Consider the following 18,434-nt stretch of genomic DNA (forward strand, 5'->3'; position numbering starts at 1 on the left):
CTAAACCAGTTGTGTTTCGGTTGAGGTGCTTGGGAAATCTCAGGTTACAAAGGCTGGTGTGTGTCCCCTCTGCACAGGGAGGGAGGGCGGACGGGTAATGAACGTACCCTGAGCAGGCTGGTGACTAGGGCAGGACATGCAGCTCTGGGGTGCAGGGCGGGGGAGCTGGGGGGATGGGCTGGTGCCTGTGTGTGATTCAGGAGCGGCTCAGGGAGCAGTCCCGCAATGGAGCGGGGTGTGGGTAGGGTGACCAGACAGCAAATGTGAAAAATCGGGACGGGGGTGGGGGGTAATAGGAGCCTCTATAAGAAAAAGACCCAAAAATCAGAACTGTCCCTATAAAATCGGGACATCTGGTCAGTCTAGGTGTGGGGCTCCCCGTGCCCAGCGCCAGGAAGGGGGTCACTAGCACAGCCTTGCAGAGCCAGCCCAGGCCGGCGCGAGCCCCGCACACCGCCGCACTCAGCCCATCCCAGGACTCCCAGAGCCCAGGCCGGCGCGAGCCCCGCACACCGCCGCGCTCAGCCCACCCCAGGACTCCCGGAGCCCAGGCCAGCGCGAGCCCCGCACACCGCCGCGCTCAGCCCACCCCAGGACTCCCGGAGCCCAGGCCGGCGCGAGCCCCGCACACCGCCACGCTCAGCCCACCCCAGGACTCCCGGAGCCCAGGCCGGCGCGAGCCCCGCACACCGCCGCGCTCTGCCCATCCCAGGACTCCCGGAGCCCAGGCCGGCGCGAGCCCCGCACACCGCCGCCCTCAGCCCATCCCAGGACTCCCGGAGCCCAGGCCGGCGCGAGCCCCGCACACCGCCGCGCTCTGCCCATCCCAGGACTCCCCGAGCCCAGGCCGGCGAGAGCCCCGCACACCGCCGCGCTCTGCCCATCCCAGGACTCCCGGAGCCCAGGCCGGCGCGAGCCCCGCACACCGCCGCGCTCTGCCCATCCCAGGACTCCCGGAGCCCAGGCCGGCGCGAGCCCCGCACACCGCCGCGCTCAGCCCATCCCAGGACTCCCGGAGCCCAGGCCGGCGCGAGCCCCGCACACCGCCGCGCTCTGCCCATCCCAGGACTCCCGGAGCCCAGGCCGGCGCGAGCCCCGCACACCGCCGCGCTCTGCCCATCCCAGGACTCCCGGAGCCCAGGCCGGCGCGAGCCCCGCACACCGCCGCGCTCTGCCCATCTCAGGACTCCCGGAGCCCAGGCCGGCGCGAGCCCCGCACACCGCTGCGCTCAGCCCATCCCAGGACTCCCGGAGCCCAGGCCGGCGCGAGCCCCGCACACCGCCGCGCTCTGCCCATCCCAGGACTCCCGGAGCCCAGGCTGCCCACCCCACAGAGCACTGGGGCGCCGCCACACGAGCCGGGCCCGGGCACAGCCGGGCCACTATGGCCGCAGTCGCAGCCTGGCCCCGCTAGGTTGTTGCCCCATCGCGGCGTCCCGTCCTGAGCGGCCCCACGGGCGGCAGCTGCCCCGGAACCTTTCTCGCGGCGGCCCGTGTTCCCGGCCCGGCCGGGCTTGGGGACGGACCGCCTCGCCCCCGGAAGCGGCCCGACGGAGCCGGTAGCGCTGCTCCTGGCTGACCCTGGGCGAGGCGCTGAGGCGGGGCCTGGGCGCACCGTGCCCCTGTCCCCGGCTCCAGGATGTGGCGGGCCCGGGCCGCGGCCGTGTGGTGAGTGCGGGGGGCTCTGCCCGGGGGGAGGGGCCTGAGGGGCCCCCGGGCGGGGCGGGGGATGCCGGGCTGAGGGGCCCCCGGGCGGGGCGGGGGCGACGACATTCCTTGGAAACCAGCTGGGGACAGACCGACGCCCCTCGGCCAGGACCCGCCCGCACGGAGGGGCGGACAAAGGCACAGGCCTGTAGCGGGTCGGAGTCTGCTGCGGTTACAGGCACGTGCCCGTGGGGGTTGGAGGCAGCCGCAGGTGTTTTTCAGGCCCCCCCGGAGTTGTCCTGCTCTGAAGCTGCTCCAGTTCTACCATTTCTTTCATGAGGTGGGATGGCCAGCGCTGCACACGGATGAGGCTGGACCACTGAGAGCGATAAAAGCATGATAATATCCCCATATTATCTGTCCCATTGTTTACACAGCCTAACAGTTTGATTTTTTTTTTAAATTACATTTGTATGTTTGAGCAGAGAAGTTTGTCCTTGAGCTTTCCACAGTGATGTACAGGTACCGTTTCCTAAGTACGGTGTTTGAGTGATTACTTTTTTTCCCTCAAATGTGCGTTGCTTTGGATTTATCCATGTTGAATTGTATCTGTCATTGTGTAGCCAATTCCCCACCTCTGAAGTGCCTCCCAGTCTTTTCTGGACTTGGCTAACGTAAATAACCATGTGATCTGCAAATTTTGCTACTTCACTGTACACCCCCCTTTTCCAGATTAATAATATTAAACACCACCAGACTTAGTGCAGAACCTCGAGGCACCCTGCTATTTGCCATAATGAAAACTGACCATTTATTCCTACTCCTTGTTTCCTGTCTCTTAACTGGTTTTTCATTCATGACAATACTTTGTCTCTCACCCTGTAATTACTTAGGTTCTTTAGTAGTCTTCTTCTGAAGGACCTTCTCAAAGGCCCTTTGAAAGTCTAAATAAATGATGTCAACTGTTTCTCTGGTTCCATTGCCCAGGTAGACACAATCTCACTTATGCACAAAGATCACACAGAGACAGATACAAACGTCAGCCAGTCTCTCCTACCCAGCTTATTTTCACATATGGCTTTCTTTCTACCATTGTGTTTTCTTTGTGCTTTGCTTAAGAGTTCTCTCTTTCACCTGAACTCCTGCTTGGCAGGTATTTTAAAATTTTGAAATTACATTCCCTATAGTTACTGGAAAGTTCTCTTTGACTCTTCTCTCCTCCGCAGATCTTTTGGTTGCTGGAAAGTAAAAGGGAGAGATCTTAACTTCTCTACCATTAGATAATCCTTCTTGAGTTCTGCTCACCCCGTGAATTCCTCCACTGTCTGCTTCTGCAGCCCATCCAGTAGCTTTCCCAAGCAGTAGCATGAAATTAACACCATTCTTGACTGGTTTCCCCCTGCCCACTTGATTCTGAGTGATGGTGAAACTGAACAATCTTGTTAATTTCACTCTGCTGTTCCATGGCAAAGTTGGAAATAGCAGCAGAAACATTAGTGTTGTTCAGCTGCAGACTCTGGAAGAAAATATTGTCTTTATTTATATTTGGTTCACATTTGGAATGTTAGCTTTGCAATCATATGGACTAAAAAATTGCTTAGAGCTTAAATTCTATAGAAATTGATTGGTCATGTCCTGACTCTAGATGTTGGGTGTATTATTTTTCAAACCTTGCTCATAGCTGAAAACAGTATGTTAACGATTGACGTTTTACAGTTATATTGACTTTCATCCCAGGTGCTTAGATATGATAGCAAAGGGTACTATATAAGATCAGAAAAAGTGCTTTACAGATATCCATACAACACAACTGGATTACAGCAGTTACTGAAGTGGCAACCAGGCAGACACCAACAGTAGAACTGGTTGGGAACTGGAAAGCCAAAATTTCTCATGAAATGAGTATTCAGAAGAAAACTTGAATCGGAGCCATTGATATGTTTAGTTTCTATATAACTTGTGTATTTTATAATAGATATATCTGGTTTCTCTTCAGATCGTATAAATCTTTCGCCTTTTACACTATATATCTGGAAATATCTATAAATATAAAATGTAATAATATAAATGTTGAAATAAAATTAAACAAAACAGCATTATTGAAACTAAACATTTCAACTTCCCATTAAAAACTTGTGTCAATCAACAGGTTCTCACAAAACATCTTGGTTTTGAGAAAACTGCATTTTTTTATGGACTTTTTCTGTTGAGAACATTTTGACCAGTTCTAACCAACAGTATGTGACAGCTAAGAGGATAATAAAGATCTTGGCATGGCACTGGAATATACCCTTACTTTTATGAGAAGTGGCATAAAATCCTTACTGTACACTTTAAAGCAGAAGGGTTTTAATATTTTTGGTATTATTCAAATGACAATATGATTGTCAACTAAGTTCTAGTTGCTGTGATATCTAAGGGAATGCAACTTGAATATAGGGCAAAAAATAAACATGCAGGATAAATAAAATTCCATTGTCTGATTTTTGTTTCAAATCTAGTGGGGTTTTTTTCAAAAATATGATTTTATCATCTATCCCTTTAAGCTGGGTTCAAACTAACAACTAGAGGTGGCCATCAGATCACTATTTACTGTCTTTTCATCTCTGCTGAAAAGATTAAATATTTCTGTACACTGAGTGTAGGCCCAGAAAATGAAAGAGCTAAGTGCAGTCATAAACTTCCTTATGGATTGACCATATTCAGTCTCAGTCATTGGCTTCTAAAGCAGAAGGAATTAAAATATTTCTGCTGCTGTAGTCATCTTCCATGCTAGAAGCACTTTCACATCAACTATTCCGAAGCCAAAGTTTCTATTAAAGTCCTAACTGACAAGTTTTAACCCTGTTATGTTTTCATTTCAAGGTGGTGATAGGAAGGAAGGAAGGGATTATGGGACTCATTGATTGTGTCCCTTGCTGGTTGCTAGATGATTAACTTAATTATTGAGGCACAGCTTCATAATTTATCAAAATAGAAATAATTGCAGGATGTTGGTTCTCAAAACCGTACTGATTTTTAGGAAGGTGGACTGTTGGTGTCTTTTAGCACTTAGTTATCCTCATTGAGAGTTCTGTGCATGGCATGTCTGAAGAACTCAGTCCTTAGAGAAGAAAACACTTCCATTCAGCTAAATTTAATTCCAGTCTTCTAATCTCATTGCAACCATAAAAGCTCAATTTCTGGTTCAAAGGTCCTTTTGTACCTTTGCCTTCTTCCTAAGGAAAGTCACTTGAGTGGTAATGTGATATTATGTCTCCAGTAAGAATACATCCATGAAAGGAGCAGAACATCAAATGTTCCTTTTCTAGTGTCCAGAATAATGTATTGGCAAATGGTAAATTTAGCCAATTCACCACCACTATTCAGAGAACTAGGTAGGTGAGTGTGGAAGGAGTTGGATTTACTCTGGCAATGAATGGATCATGTGTGTTGTTACAACAGCCTGGACAGACGGATGGAGAGATCAGATTAATATAAAAATGTGAGGGGGAAATATAGGGTATGCAAAGTATTTCTAAGGAAATGGAAAAATATTGGTTTGGTTCTTTGATGCTTTCTGATATAAAGCATCTTAATATTGATTCCTTTGGTGTTGTGAATAGTTGGGTCAGTGATTTCATTGCTGGGTGATAAGGCATTTCTGCTGTTCTCCATCCATTCCCATGGAGAACACTAAATGGAGTTCGGAATCCTGAAGAAGGCTGTGAATAAAAAAGTGGTGGTTTCCAGAATTTTAGTATTCAGATTTTGGATTATTTTAAGTGGTGTATCTAATTTTCACTGCTGCGGATATGGCCAGATTGGACAAGTACAAAAGGAGTCGTTCCTTGAAAAGTTTTTACTCCTCTCTGAGCTAGCAAAATAGTATTAAAAAAATAGTTTCAATAAACATTTACAGGTTTGTTTTGAATGTCCTGTAGAACACTCAGGAAAAAATAACAGTAAAAATGTATACCGGACTTTGTTCCATCCCACAGATAGCCACCCTTGATTATAGGCAGTGCAGGTAGTGATGCCTGTACTTCAGGTTGCCTGGCGCTTTCCATGATAAGACCCTGTTTTCAGTTGCTTATGACCTTGCCAAACTTAAACTGTTCATACTGGGTGTTTGCCTGAGGCTGAATTATTCTTGGAAAATTTTAGCTAAAATGGTTCAGCCATTTCCAAGAATGAGACTAGGGTAAAATAAGTGATTTTGCCCATGTTTAATAAAAAAAAATAAGTCAACTATTTTGTTGAAAAGCTGTAGCATGTAAAACAGTATGTGGTCGTGTAATTAAAATGATCATAATGCTTATTCACAAGGGGACCGAATTAGGGTTGCACAGACTGGCATTTCCTAACCTTTGAGTGCTTGACTTTGTGACCTTAATAATGATCTTTTAATGTAGGGGTTTTGAATGCAGTTCTGGGTAAAGGTAGTTAGGTAAACTCTCTATTATATGTATCTTCTCGTGTGAAAAGATTTTTCTTCCTCCCCTAAGATGGGAGTGGAACATCGTAGCCATGTTCCTGTATAGACTTTCCACTCCTGTTGAACGTGCACAAAACTAAGTTCTTGTGTACTTATTCACTAATTTCAGCTGCAGAAATTAAATTTATAAGACAGCAGATGACCTAACCCAAGCGTTGATACTTATTTCTGTCCTTCAAATCCTTGTTAACAAGTGAGAGGTTGTTTATCCAGTAAGTATCCTTTAAACCAAAGTATTTTATCCAATTCAACATTTTCTGTGATTAGGATACAAATATTGATGAAGATGATATGTCATTTTAATATGTCAAGCTAATATAGGGGGGGCTAGCAAATGTAGTGTTTAAAGTAACAAAACATAACTATAATTCTATTAAATGAAAACATTATGGAATATTTAAGACTGGATTAGGTAGCCATTGCACACTTTTTGAAAGTAATTGCAAATGTTAATTCTATTCAAAAGGCTATGAGCGCCCGCCCACAGGATCTATGTTGGCTAGTAGCCGGGAAGGAATTTCCTGTATGGTAAAGCACTGTACCTTTGGAATGATGCTCTACTTTATTTTTCATCCTCTGTAAATCAGTCTCTCTCTCTCCCTCTGTGTGTGTGTGTGTGTGTGTGTGTGTGTATGTGTGTATATATATATATACACACATAAATACACACTCTCGCTCTCTCATATTTTGTGTGCTGGAGGTAGGATACAGGACTAATTGGACTAAAGGTGTTTTGAGTAGAGCTGTCACGTATTCTTAATTTATTTCTTTATTTTTCTCTTTTCTTTCAGTGTTGTCTGCCAAAGCTTAGCAAATAGCAGCTATGGAGTAAAAGGAAAATCACCATTGCAAAAATTGCATCTTGTTTCACAAAGTATTCATCATCCCCATTATACAAGTTCAAAGTTTCAGAGACCTCCACTAAGGACATCAATTCAACAGTTCTCCTCTCTTAATCGTCTTCCCTTACGGAAAACCAAACTTTTATCTGTAAAATATGGATACCTGCCCCATAGAAATTTCTGGGTAGCTAGACTGGCTTCAAGGCTTCTAAAACTTCGCTATCTTGTATTAGGATCTGCTGTAGGTGGTGGCTATACAGCAAAAAAGGTATTTATTTGCAGAAGACATTTTATATGTTTCATATTGTTTGACAGGCATTTCAGAACAGTAGTTATTGCTGCAGTCAATAAAATGTAGAGTTCCATCATTTGATCAAATAAAGACAGCGGAGAGTATGAGGGTAGAGAGGGACAAGTTATTTAAATTACTAGAATAGATTTTATTGGACAGAAATGGGATTGGGTTTTGATGACTGTTTTGTAGATGTTGTGACTAAGCCACAAAGCCAGTGCGTAAAATGACAAGCTAGCGCAATAGATTAGTAGGTAAATTCTTTCAAGTAGAACATTTATATGCTTCTCTTCTGACTTTTTTTCTGTTTTTGTGTTAGACGTATGATCAATGGAAGGAGATGCTGCCTGATCTCAGTGACTATAAGTGGATTGTTCCTGACTTCATTTGGGAGCTTGATGAACACATTGACTTTGGTATCACAAAAGCTAAAATATGCTTTGATTGCTAAAGATCAGCGTATGCCACGCTTAGATTTAAGAACATAGGTGTTCAGAAGCTGGTTGCTTCTATACAAATGTTCTTATACCATGATTTTAATAAGATAAGTGCTCAGGGATGTGTCTTAGGAAGGCACACATCTCATATATGCATTCTAAGAGGAAAAGACCACATAACATTTGGTGGTGGTTATTCCAACATCTATCCTACACATGGGTGCATTGCTTGAGACTAGATGAAAAAATCGAATTATGGAATAATTAATCATACACTCTCAGTGATGGTATTTAAAGTATGCTGTCAGCCTGAAATCTTTTTGTTTGTTTGCTTTTTTAAAGGAAAGAATTAAAAGTAGCAGCAGGTGCTATACTTGGCAGTTTTTGTTGTTGTTATCATCAAATTCTTGTTTTTGTGAATATTTCTCTTTCTGGTTGCTATGTGAAAGACTCATACAAATAAAAGGAATATCTGACTAAGTATGCAGAAGGAACTGTGAAACAGCCTAGCCACAAAATGCTGTTGAATGTCCCAAATAAACTGAAAAATAGGAAAATACTGTCTTTGAAATGTTTGTTACAGTAATTGTGTTGTACAGATGCTCTCTTGTTCTCTCGCTCTCATATACATAGAAACAGAAACAATTAAAATATAGAAAGAGAAGCATTTTGATTCCTGACACAGAAAAATGGAATGAGCATGTGAATGTGTTTTAATTTTTAGATAGTTACTAAATTTTACAGTGTAAACTATTCTCGCTTATAAAAAAAACTCACCTTTTTATACTTTTTCCCTAGAAAAATTTAGCAAAGCCCTTCCTGATGCAGAAGACCTCGCTAAACTTCTACCTGACTTTGACAAGATTGGAGAGAGCCTCAGTTCCCTGAAGGGCTTTTTCTCACCTGGTGAGAACAATTTTTCGGCTTTGTTTTACTTATGAGAATGTGTATTGTTACAATGTGAGATCACAACACGTCTTTAAACAACAACAAGAAAAAGGTTTGTGGAAATTGTTTGCTGTTCTACCAGTATCTCATTTGTTTTTTAAAAATAAATTGTGATAACAAATGCTCGGTGAGAACTGAGAGATGTGAAACTGAACAGCGAATTGTAGACTCCCAGTCAAACTAAAACCAAATAGATTGAAAATGTAAATGTTTCAGTGAGGTGTAGATGCTGAAGCTAAGTTGCCAGTGAAGGTGAGAGGAGAGGTCTAGCCAGTACACTTTAACAATATATCATTGTGCTCACGGTAGGAGAAAAGAATGATTTTGTTAAAGAAATGTGCTTCAGGCACTGGGTGATTATTTTTTTAAAAAACTACCAAAATATCTCCATTTGTGTTGGGTGTAGCATTAAGTAGATGCAGAAGATTTGTCACTGACCTAGTAGTCTCTCAGGGTATGTCTACACTACGAAATTAGGTCGAATTTATAGAAGCCGGTTTTATAGAAATCGGTTGTATACAGTCGATTGTGTGTGTCCCCACATAAAATGCTCTAAGTGCTCTAGTCGGCGGACCGCGTCCACAGTACCGAGGCTAGCGTCGACTTCCGGAGCATTGCACTATGGGTAGCTATCCCACAGTTCCCGCAGTCTCCGCCGCCCATTGGAATTCTGGGTTGAGATCCCAGTGCCTGAATGATGCAAAACAGTGTCGCGGGGGGTTCTGGGTACCTGTCGTCAGGCCCCTCCCCCTCCGTCAGAGCAACGGCAGACAATAGATTCGCGCCTTTTTACCTGGGTTACCTGTGCAGACAACATACCACGGCAAGCATGGAGCCCGCTCAGCTCAGCTCACCGTCACCATATGTCATCTGGGTGCCGGTAGACGTGGGACTGCATTGCTACACAGCAGCAGCAGCTAACTGCCTTTTGGCGGTAGACGGTGCAGCATGACTGATAGCTGTGGGGCTGGCAGCCGTAGGGCTGCATTGCACCAGCCCCTTGCCTTTTGCCTTTTGGCAGTAGATGGTATATTATGACTGGTATCCATCGTCGTCATATTGCGGTTCGATCAGAGGCACCTGGGCAGACATGCTCAGTCCTATTGAACTGTCTTGATGATGATGGCTACCAGTCGTAGTATGCTATTTTCTGCCAAGCGCCCAGTATTTTCTGCTAAGCACCCAGAAGAGGCCGAGGGCGATCTGGGTGCTGGCAGACGTGGGGCTGCATTGCTACACAGCAGCAGCCCCTTGCCTTTTGGTAGAAGATAGTATATTACGACTGGTATCCGTCGTCATCGTACTGCAGTGGCTATCAGTCATGCTGCACCGTCGGCTGCCAGCTTAAGATGTAAAAAATAGATTTGTTCTGTATTCATTAGCTTCCCCCTCCCTCCGTGAAATCAACGGCCTGCTAAACCCAGGGTTTTGAGTTCAATCTTTGGGGGGGCCATTCTGTGTGACAGTTGTTTGTGTTTCTCCCTGATGCACAGCCACCTTTGTTGATTTTAATTCCCTGTACCTGTATGCCATGTCGTCACTCACCCCTCCCTCCCTCCCTCCCTCCTTCCCTCCCTCCTTCCTTCCCCTGGTCCGTCAGATACTAGTTTCGTGCCTTTTTTCAGACCAGGCGCCATAGCTAGCACTGGGATCATGGAGCCTGCTCAGATCACCGCGGCAATTATGAGCACTATGAACACCACGCGCATTGTCCTGGAGTATATGCAGAGCCAGGACATGCCAAAGCAAAACCAGGACCAGCCGAGAAGGCGATTGCAGCGCGGCGACGAGAGTGATGAGGAAATTGACATGGACATAGACCTCTCACAAGGCACAGGCCCCAGCAATGTGGAAATCATGGTGTTACTGGGGCAGGTTCATGCCGTGGAACGCCGATTCTGGGCCCGGGAAACAAGCACAGACTGGTGGGACCGCATCGTGCTGCAGGTGTGGGACGATTCCCAGTGGCTGCGAAACTTTCGCATGCGTAAGGGCACTTTCATGGAACTTTGTGACTTGCTTTCCCCTGCCCTGAAGCGCCAGAATACCAGGATGAGAGCAGCCCTCAGAGTTGAGAAGCGAGTGGCGATAGCCCTGTGGAAGCTTGCAACGCCAGACAGCTACCGGTCAGTCGGGAATCAATTTGGAGTGGGCAAATCTACTGTGGGGGCTGCTGTGATCCAAGTTGCCAGGGCAATGAAAGACCTGGTGATATCAAGGGTAGTGACTCTGGGAAACGTGCAGGCCATAGTGGATGGCTTTGCTGCAATGGGATTCCCAAACTGTGGTGGGGCCATAGACGGAACCCATATCCCTATCTTGGCACCGGAGCACCAAGCCACTGAGTACATAAACCGCAAGGGGTACTTTTCAATGCTGCTGCAAGCCCTGGTGGATCACAAGGGACATTTCACCAACATCAACGTGGGATGGCCGGGAAAGGTACATGATGCTCGCGTCTTCAGGCACTCTGCTCTGTTTCGAAAGCTGGAGGAAGGGACTTTCTTCCCGGACCAGAAAATAACCGTTGGGGATGTTGAAATGCCTATCGTGATCCTTGGGGACCCAGCCTACCCCTTAATGCCATGGCTCATGAAGCCGTACACAGGCAGCCTGGACAGGAGTCAGGACCTGTTCAACTACAGGCTGAGCAAGTGCCGAATGGTGGTGGAATGTGCATTTGGACGTTTAAAAGCGCGCTGGCGCAGCTTACTGACTCGCTCAGACCTTAGCGAAAAGAATATCCCCATTGTTATTGCTGCTTGCTGTGCGGTCCACAATATCTGTGAGAGTAAGGGGGAGACATTTATGGTGGGGTGGGAGGTTGAGGCAAATCGCCTGGCCGCTGATTACGCGCAGCCAGACACCAGGGAGGTTAGAGGAGCACAGCAGGGCGCGGTGCGCATCAGAGAAGCTTTGAAAACCAGTTTTGTGACTGGCCAGGCTACGGTGTGAAACTTCTGTTTGTTTCTCCTTGATGAACCCTCCGCCCCGCCGCCCCCCACCCGGTTCACTCTACTTCCCTGTAAGCCAACCACCCCACCCTCCCCTCCCCCCTTCGAGCACCGCTTGCAGAGGCAATAAAGTCATTGTTACTTCACATTCATGCATTCTTTATTAATTCATCACACAACTAGGGGGATAATTGCAAAGGTAGCCCGGGATGGGTGGGGGAGGAGGGAAGGAAAAGGACACACTGCAGTTTAAAACTTTAACTCTTATTGAAGGCCAGCCTTCTGATGCTAGGGCAAGCATCTGGGGTGGAGTGACTGGGTGGCCGGAGGCCCCCCCACCGTGTTCTTGGGCGTCTGGGTGAGGAGGCTATGGAACTTGGGGAGGAGGGCTGTTGGTTACACAGGGGCTGTAGTGGCGGTCTCTGCTCCTGCTGCCTTTCCTGCAGCTCAACCATACGCTGGAGCATATCAGTTTGATGCTCCAGCAGCCGGAGCATCGACTCTTGCCTTCTGTCTGCAAGCTGACGCCACCTATCATCTTCAGCCCGCAACTTGCTCTGTTCATCCCGCGATTCAGCACGCCACCTCTCCTCTCGTTCATATTGTGCTTTTCTGTAATCAGTCATTGACTGCCTCCACGCATTCTGCTGTGCTCTGTCAGCGTGGGAGGACATCTGGAGCTCTGTGAACATGTCATCCCGCGTCCTCCGTTTTCTCTTTCTAATCTTCACTAGCCTCTGTGAAGGAGAAACATTTCCAGCTGGTGGAGGAGAAGGGAGAGGTGGTTAAAAAAGACACATTTTAGAGAACAATGGGTACACTCTTTCACGTTAAATTTTGCTGTTCACATTACACAGCACATGTGCTTTCGTTACAAGGTCGCATTTTTCCTCTTATATTGAGGGCCTGCCGGTTTGGTGTGAGAGATCACTCACGCAGTGCCAGGCCACAGATTTCGGCTTGCAGGCAGCCATGGTAAGACACAGTCTTTTGGCTTTTTTAACCTTCTTAACATGTGGGAATGGTTTCAAACAGTAGTGCTCTCATTTCCCATACGAAGCACCCATTGGGTTGGCCATTTAAAATGGGTTTGCAATGTAAAAGGAGGGGCTGCGGTTTCAGGGTTAACATGCAGCACAAACCCAACTAACTCCCCTCCCCCCCACACCTAATTCTCTGGGATGATCACTTCACCCCTCCCCCCACCGCGTGGCTAACAGCGGGGAACATTTCTGTTCAGCCGAGCAGGAACGGGCACCTATGAATATCCCCTTAATAAAATTGCCCCATTTCAACCAGGTGACCGTGAATGATATCACTCTCCTGAGGATAACAAAGAGCGATAAGGAATGGATGTTGTCTGCATGCCAGCAAACACCGGGACCATACGCTGCCATGCTTTGTTATGCAATGATTCCAGACTACGTGCTACTGGCCTGGCATGGTAAAGTGTCCTACCATGGCGGACGGGATAAGGCAGCCCTCCCCAGAAACCTTTTGCAAAGGCATTGGGAGTACATCCAGGAGAGTTTTCTGGAGATGTCCCTGGAGGATTTCCGCTCCATCCCCATACACGTTAACAGACTTTTCCAGTAGCTGTACTGGCCGCGATTGCCAGGGCAAATTAATCATTAATCATTAAACACGCTTGCTTTTAAACCATGTGTAATATTTACAAAGGTACACTCACCAGAGGTCCCCTGTGTGCCCTCAGGGTCTGGGAGCACGCCTTGGGTGAGTTCGGGGGTTACTGGTTCCAGGTCCAGGGTGATAAACATATCCTAGCTGTTGGGGAAACCGGTTTCTCCGCTTCCTTGCTGCTGTGAGCTATGTACATTATCTCCATCCTCATCTTCCTCGTACCCCGAACCCGCTTCCCTGTGTGTTTCTCCAATGAGGGAGTCATAGCACACGGTTGGGGTAGTGGTGGCTGCACCCCCTAGAATGGCATGCAGCTCCGCGTAGAAGCGGCATGTTTGCGGCTCTGCCCTGGACCTTCCGTTTGCTTCTCTGGCTTTGTGGTAGGCTTGCCTTAGCTCCTTAATTTTCACACGGCACTGCTGTGCGTCCCTGTTATGGCCTCTGTCCTTCATGGCCTTGGAGACCTTTTCTAATATTTTGCCATTTCGTTTACTGCTTCGGAGTTCAGCCAGCACTGATTCATCTCCCCATATGGCGAGCAGATCCCGTACCTCCCGTTCTGTCCATGCTGGAGCTCTTTTGCGATCCTGGGACTCCATCACGGTTACCTGTGCTGATGAGCTCTGCGTGGTCACCTGTGCTCTCCACGCTGAGCAAACAGGAAATGAAATTCAAACGTTCGCGGGGCTTTTCCTGTCTACCTGGCCAGTGCATATGAGTTGAGAGTGCTGTCCAGAGCGGTCACAATGAAGCACTGTGGGATAGCTCCCGGAGGCCAATAACGTCGAATTCCGTCCACACTACCCCAATTCCGACCCCCTAAGGCCGATTTTATCGCTAATCCCCTCATCGGAGGTGGAGTAAAGAAACCGGTTTAAAGGGCCCTTTAAGTCGAAAGAAAGGGCTTCGTCGTGTGAACGTGTCCAGGCTTAATTCGATTTAACGCTGCTAAAGTCGACCTAAACACGTAGTGTAGACCAGGCCTCAGAGGCTCAGCTGACAATTTTCTACTTGAGCAAAATTCTGATTGAAGTTAGTGGGAGTTTTGGCTGTGTAAGGACTGCAAGACAGGCAGAATGGAACAAAGGATGACGAATGAGCTCTAAAACCCAGATGCTACATGGCAAATAGATGGCCATATTATCAAATCCGCACACCCTATTGATTGTCCATACCCTACTGAATTTAATCTTTAACCATTTTCTCATTTTAACAAATTCTAAAAATGTATTCTGGCAGTGGAAATTAATAGATTTTAAGGCCAGAAAGGATCACAGTGGTCATCGATAGTGATTCCTTCTGCTCTTTAGAATCTATGAATCTAGTCTGATTTTCTGCATAGCACACGCCGTAGACATTCACCCAGCCATTCCTGCAGTGGAGGGAAGTCTCCTTCCCTGCTACACAAGTGAAACATTATCAAGCCCCCTAAACTTTTGTGGCTGAACTCAAGGTTATCTTTTAGAAACACATCTAATCTTGATTTAAAAATAGTATATTGTAAACTTAGACGGAGATATAAAGATGTAGATGTACATATAAAGCTTCATAGCAATCACATTTTTTTCATTTAAGTGTTCTTGAAAATTACTGTCACTGTTCTAGGTCTATTTGCATGTTCATAACAAGCTTACTTGCATTGTCTGAAACAAAACTTTTAATATTATTAGAATGCATAATATATATAAAAAAACAACTTTACAGAGAGCAGAATCTAAATGGGATTCAAGTGTGAGGGTGATGAGAAGGGCAATATCAGAAACCAGAGACAAGTAGATGAGACCTCCTATGTGTTGGGGTTTTCTTAACTGGAATGTAATTTTGACTTTGGTGCGAGTTACTTGTTATCCATTTTAGCTGCATTTGTTAGCATACCAAGATGGGCAAGATTGGTTATGACTGCCCAGTCCCTGAACTCTGAGACAGAAATCCCTCACAACTTTGCTTTGCCATTTGTTTGTATTTATAATTTTTATTTCCCCTTTTTTGCTGGTTTTTCACAGGTTACAATTTGGTTAGTGAAGTCATAGGAGCTTCTGATCTGCTTCTCTTGTTAGGTGTGTAAAAAGCCATTTTTACTGCCCTTAACGTGCCTCTTTAAAATTAATTAATTAAACAGTGATACATTAAAAAAGGGAGTGAATAACAATGCAAATGCAATTTATTGCAACAGTTTAATCTTGAATTGGAAACATTTTATAACTACTTTAAGAAAACTCAATTCCCACAGTGCCAATGAAAAGCCAATGGCTCACTGTCAAAACACTAAACAGATGTCTATAATTCAGGCATTTTTCAGAAGTTTGTTCAGAAAAAAATTATTTACAATATGCAGAAATATTTTGTGTTTCTCATCACAAATGATAATATAACTTATGTCCCATCATCTGATGTCTAACACACGCAGTCATTTCATCAGCAAAAATGTCTTCAGAACTTAAATGCTCTAGTTGAAGTTTCCTGTTACCTTTTATAGTAGCCCATTCAGTGTGAGTTGGATGCTAGATTGGTACAGTTGTTAACAAATCAGTTTTAAGCTGTTCTATGCTTTTTTACAATAATCCGTAGAATGATTGCAACTTCAGAGAGATTATTTGTATAGTAAATACCTGGGTACTGAGTTGTACTAAAAATTGGACCTCCTATTAGACATAGTTTTGGGTTTTGAACAGGGTACTAAGGCATTTCAGTTAGTTTCTGTAATTATTTCCTAGGTTCCCAAGGAGAAACAGCATTCAGAGCTACAGACCAGGGATATGAAAATGACAAACAGTACAAAAAGGTATATTTGCAGAAAGTATTTAGTTATTCAATCACAAAGCTTTAAAAAAAAGATTAAAATCTGTGTTTTTTCTGTAGGAGTTAATTTTTTTAAAAAGGCACTTTAATAACGAACTGTAGATGTAGATTTAAAGAGGCTTGAGAGAGCTGAAATGGTTTAGTATATTGTATATAGTATATTGTAATTTAACAGCTAGGCTAACCGTTAAAATATTTTGTGGGGAAGAAGGGAGTAATATAAAGTCATTAAACCTTCTGTCAAAATGATATTCTCTAAAGACTTGGGTTGTAATGGGCATGTTACTATAGTCATTCTGTATTCATTTTAAATTTGTATGCAGCCTGAGGGACTGATCCTGCCAACACTTACTGCTTGTAACTGTGACAGTGTTGGTTGGTTCAGGCCTTAATATAAAACTCAAAGTGCTGCATCATGCACTAGCTTCAGTTATACGTCTGAACGTATTGCATCTTCTGACCCTTTTCCATTTAGACATTCTACACCAAGCTTTGGGTTTAATTCTTTTTCTGCTCAAAACTTACTGCAGCAATTGTTTTTATGGCCTGCTCATTTTCTAGAAAAGGAGGTTTTGTTGTTTTGATCCTAGAAGATGACTGTGCTGTGTGAAATGTCACGTCAGCTGGTTAATAACGTTTATTAGCATGCATGTTCAACTTTTGCCTTGCAAGTGAGGAAAGTAAAGTTTAGCATTGCAAACTTCTAGATCACAGATCTTATTTTTATTAGTTCTCTTAACCACCAAATAGCATCTCTGATTGTTTAATTTCATTCTATAGTAGTTTTCTTTTTTGCCATTGTACATTTTAAAAATTTCTGAACAAATCGGAATGAAATCTAATACATGCTGAGAACTTCTTTGAAAAATATTTGTCTTGTTTGTGAATCTAATGATCAATACTGTGTATACCTCACAAATGGGAACATTTATCATTCCAGTCTTAGCAAAACTGTAAATAACACTCTTATTTTAAACACGTCTGTGCATGCAGACATGTATGCATGTGTGCTGCATTTAATGCATGTGCACACTTACTGCACATGCCTACAATGAAACCAGTACAAGAGATCACCTTTTATTAGGCAACCTCCTTAGGCTGACCAGATAGCAAGTGTGAAAAATCGGAACAGGGAGCGGGGGGTAATAGGAGCCTATATTTTAAAAAGCCCCAAATATCCGGACTGTCCCTATAAAATCGGGACATCTGGTCACCCTAGACCTCCTGTCTTGGACCACCTCAGAGTCTCCACATTTGAAATGAGTACCATTCTGTTTCCCCTTTATTAGAAGCCTACCTTTGCTTAGCAACAGATTTTTGTCTGCCTTGAAAGGTTGCTTAAGACAGGTGTTCACTGTTCAAAAGTCCAAGTGTTTCACTCTTGGATTGTGAAGTAAAGGTCTTCTTACCTATTGTCTTAACAAATCATTTATGAAGCTAAGCCAAATTACTTGCTTTCATATATATTTTGTTGAATACCGCACCTGTAATGAATGCTCATTAAGCTTGGTTTCTAAATGCAAATATCAAGTCATAAAACAAACCAAGGCAATAAGTAGTTTTATAATAAATCAGTCTTAAGAAGAACATGTTTTTTTCATACCTTTTGGTGGAAAACTCACTTAGATCTGAATGAAACAATTGATTAACTGCCCCCAAATCAGACAAAATGCTATGGCTAATCATCTGAATTCCCAGTGATAATTCATGCAAGGATCCTCTCTTCATATGCAGAGTTTCTTCTCCCATGCCTGTGACTGGCTAAGCTCAGTGCTATATTGCTGGGGACTTGAAAACAGAGGAAGAAGAGTCTACAAATCTTTATTATTATTTATTGACTTTTCTGTGGCATTCATTGCCGTAGTATTTGGGTGGTAAACAATGTTAAAGTCACAAGAAAGCATTTTTAAACTTGAATTTGCTGCTTATGGGCCTGGTAAAACTGTCACAAAAGTCAATGGGTATCTTTTTATTGACTTCAGTGGAGGTTTTATGGAAGGCATTAGAATTTGAATTCAGGTCTCCAGTAAAAGGCTGTGTTACTGCGCTTCTGACCGTCCTTAGTGAGTTAGCAATGGTTTGTTTTGAATGTTTTAATTTTATTGCCTAATAGCTTCCACTTGCTCTTTCCTTTTATTTGTACCCTGTGGGCAGTGGAATAATTCTCATTCTATTTTCTTGTTCACCTTGTCCTGCTTTTCTGGGTGCATCTCTGTTCTCCTGTCTCATTCTGAGGCCTAAATTGGCTGTGAGGAAGAGGTGCTGGCTCTGATGAACATTAAAATTGGGGCCCTGTTCATACACTTGTGGAAATGGGAGAACACTATACTGGACCTAGTATAAAACAATACCTCTGTTTTGTTCAGGGGTGTGAGATCTGCTTATGCTGTCAGGCAG

General features: G+C 44.7%; 1 protein-coding gene across 1 annotated transcript in view; it reads left to right on the forward strand.

The window, feature by feature from the left end:
* Positions 1-1,617: 1,617 nt before the first annotated feature.
* OPA1 (OPA1 mitochondrial dynamin like GTPase) overlaps positions 1,618-18,434 on the forward strand; it is an 88,660-nt gene continuing 71,843 nt past the window's right edge. The window contains exons 1-5 of the mRNA XM_065410326.1: positions 1,618-1,668; positions 6,916-7,234; positions 7,578-7,674; positions 8,494-8,601; positions 15,953-16,020. Of these exons, the coding sequence (XP_065266398.1) occupies positions 1,640-1,668; positions 6,916-7,234; positions 7,578-7,674; positions 8,494-8,601; positions 15,953-16,020 (621 nt within the window). The 5' untranslated portion in view covers positions 1,618-1,639. The remainder of the gene's footprint in view (positions 1,669-6,915; positions 7,235-7,577; positions 7,675-8,493; positions 8,602-15,952; positions 16,021-18,434) is intronic.

This window comes from Emys orbicularis, chromosome 9 (assembly GCF_028017835.1).
Source record: "Emys orbicularis isolate rEmyOrb1 chromosome 9, rEmyOrb1.hap1, whole genome shotgun sequence".
Lineage (NCBI taxonomy): Eukaryota > Metazoa > Chordata > Testudines > Emydidae > Emys > Emys orbicularis.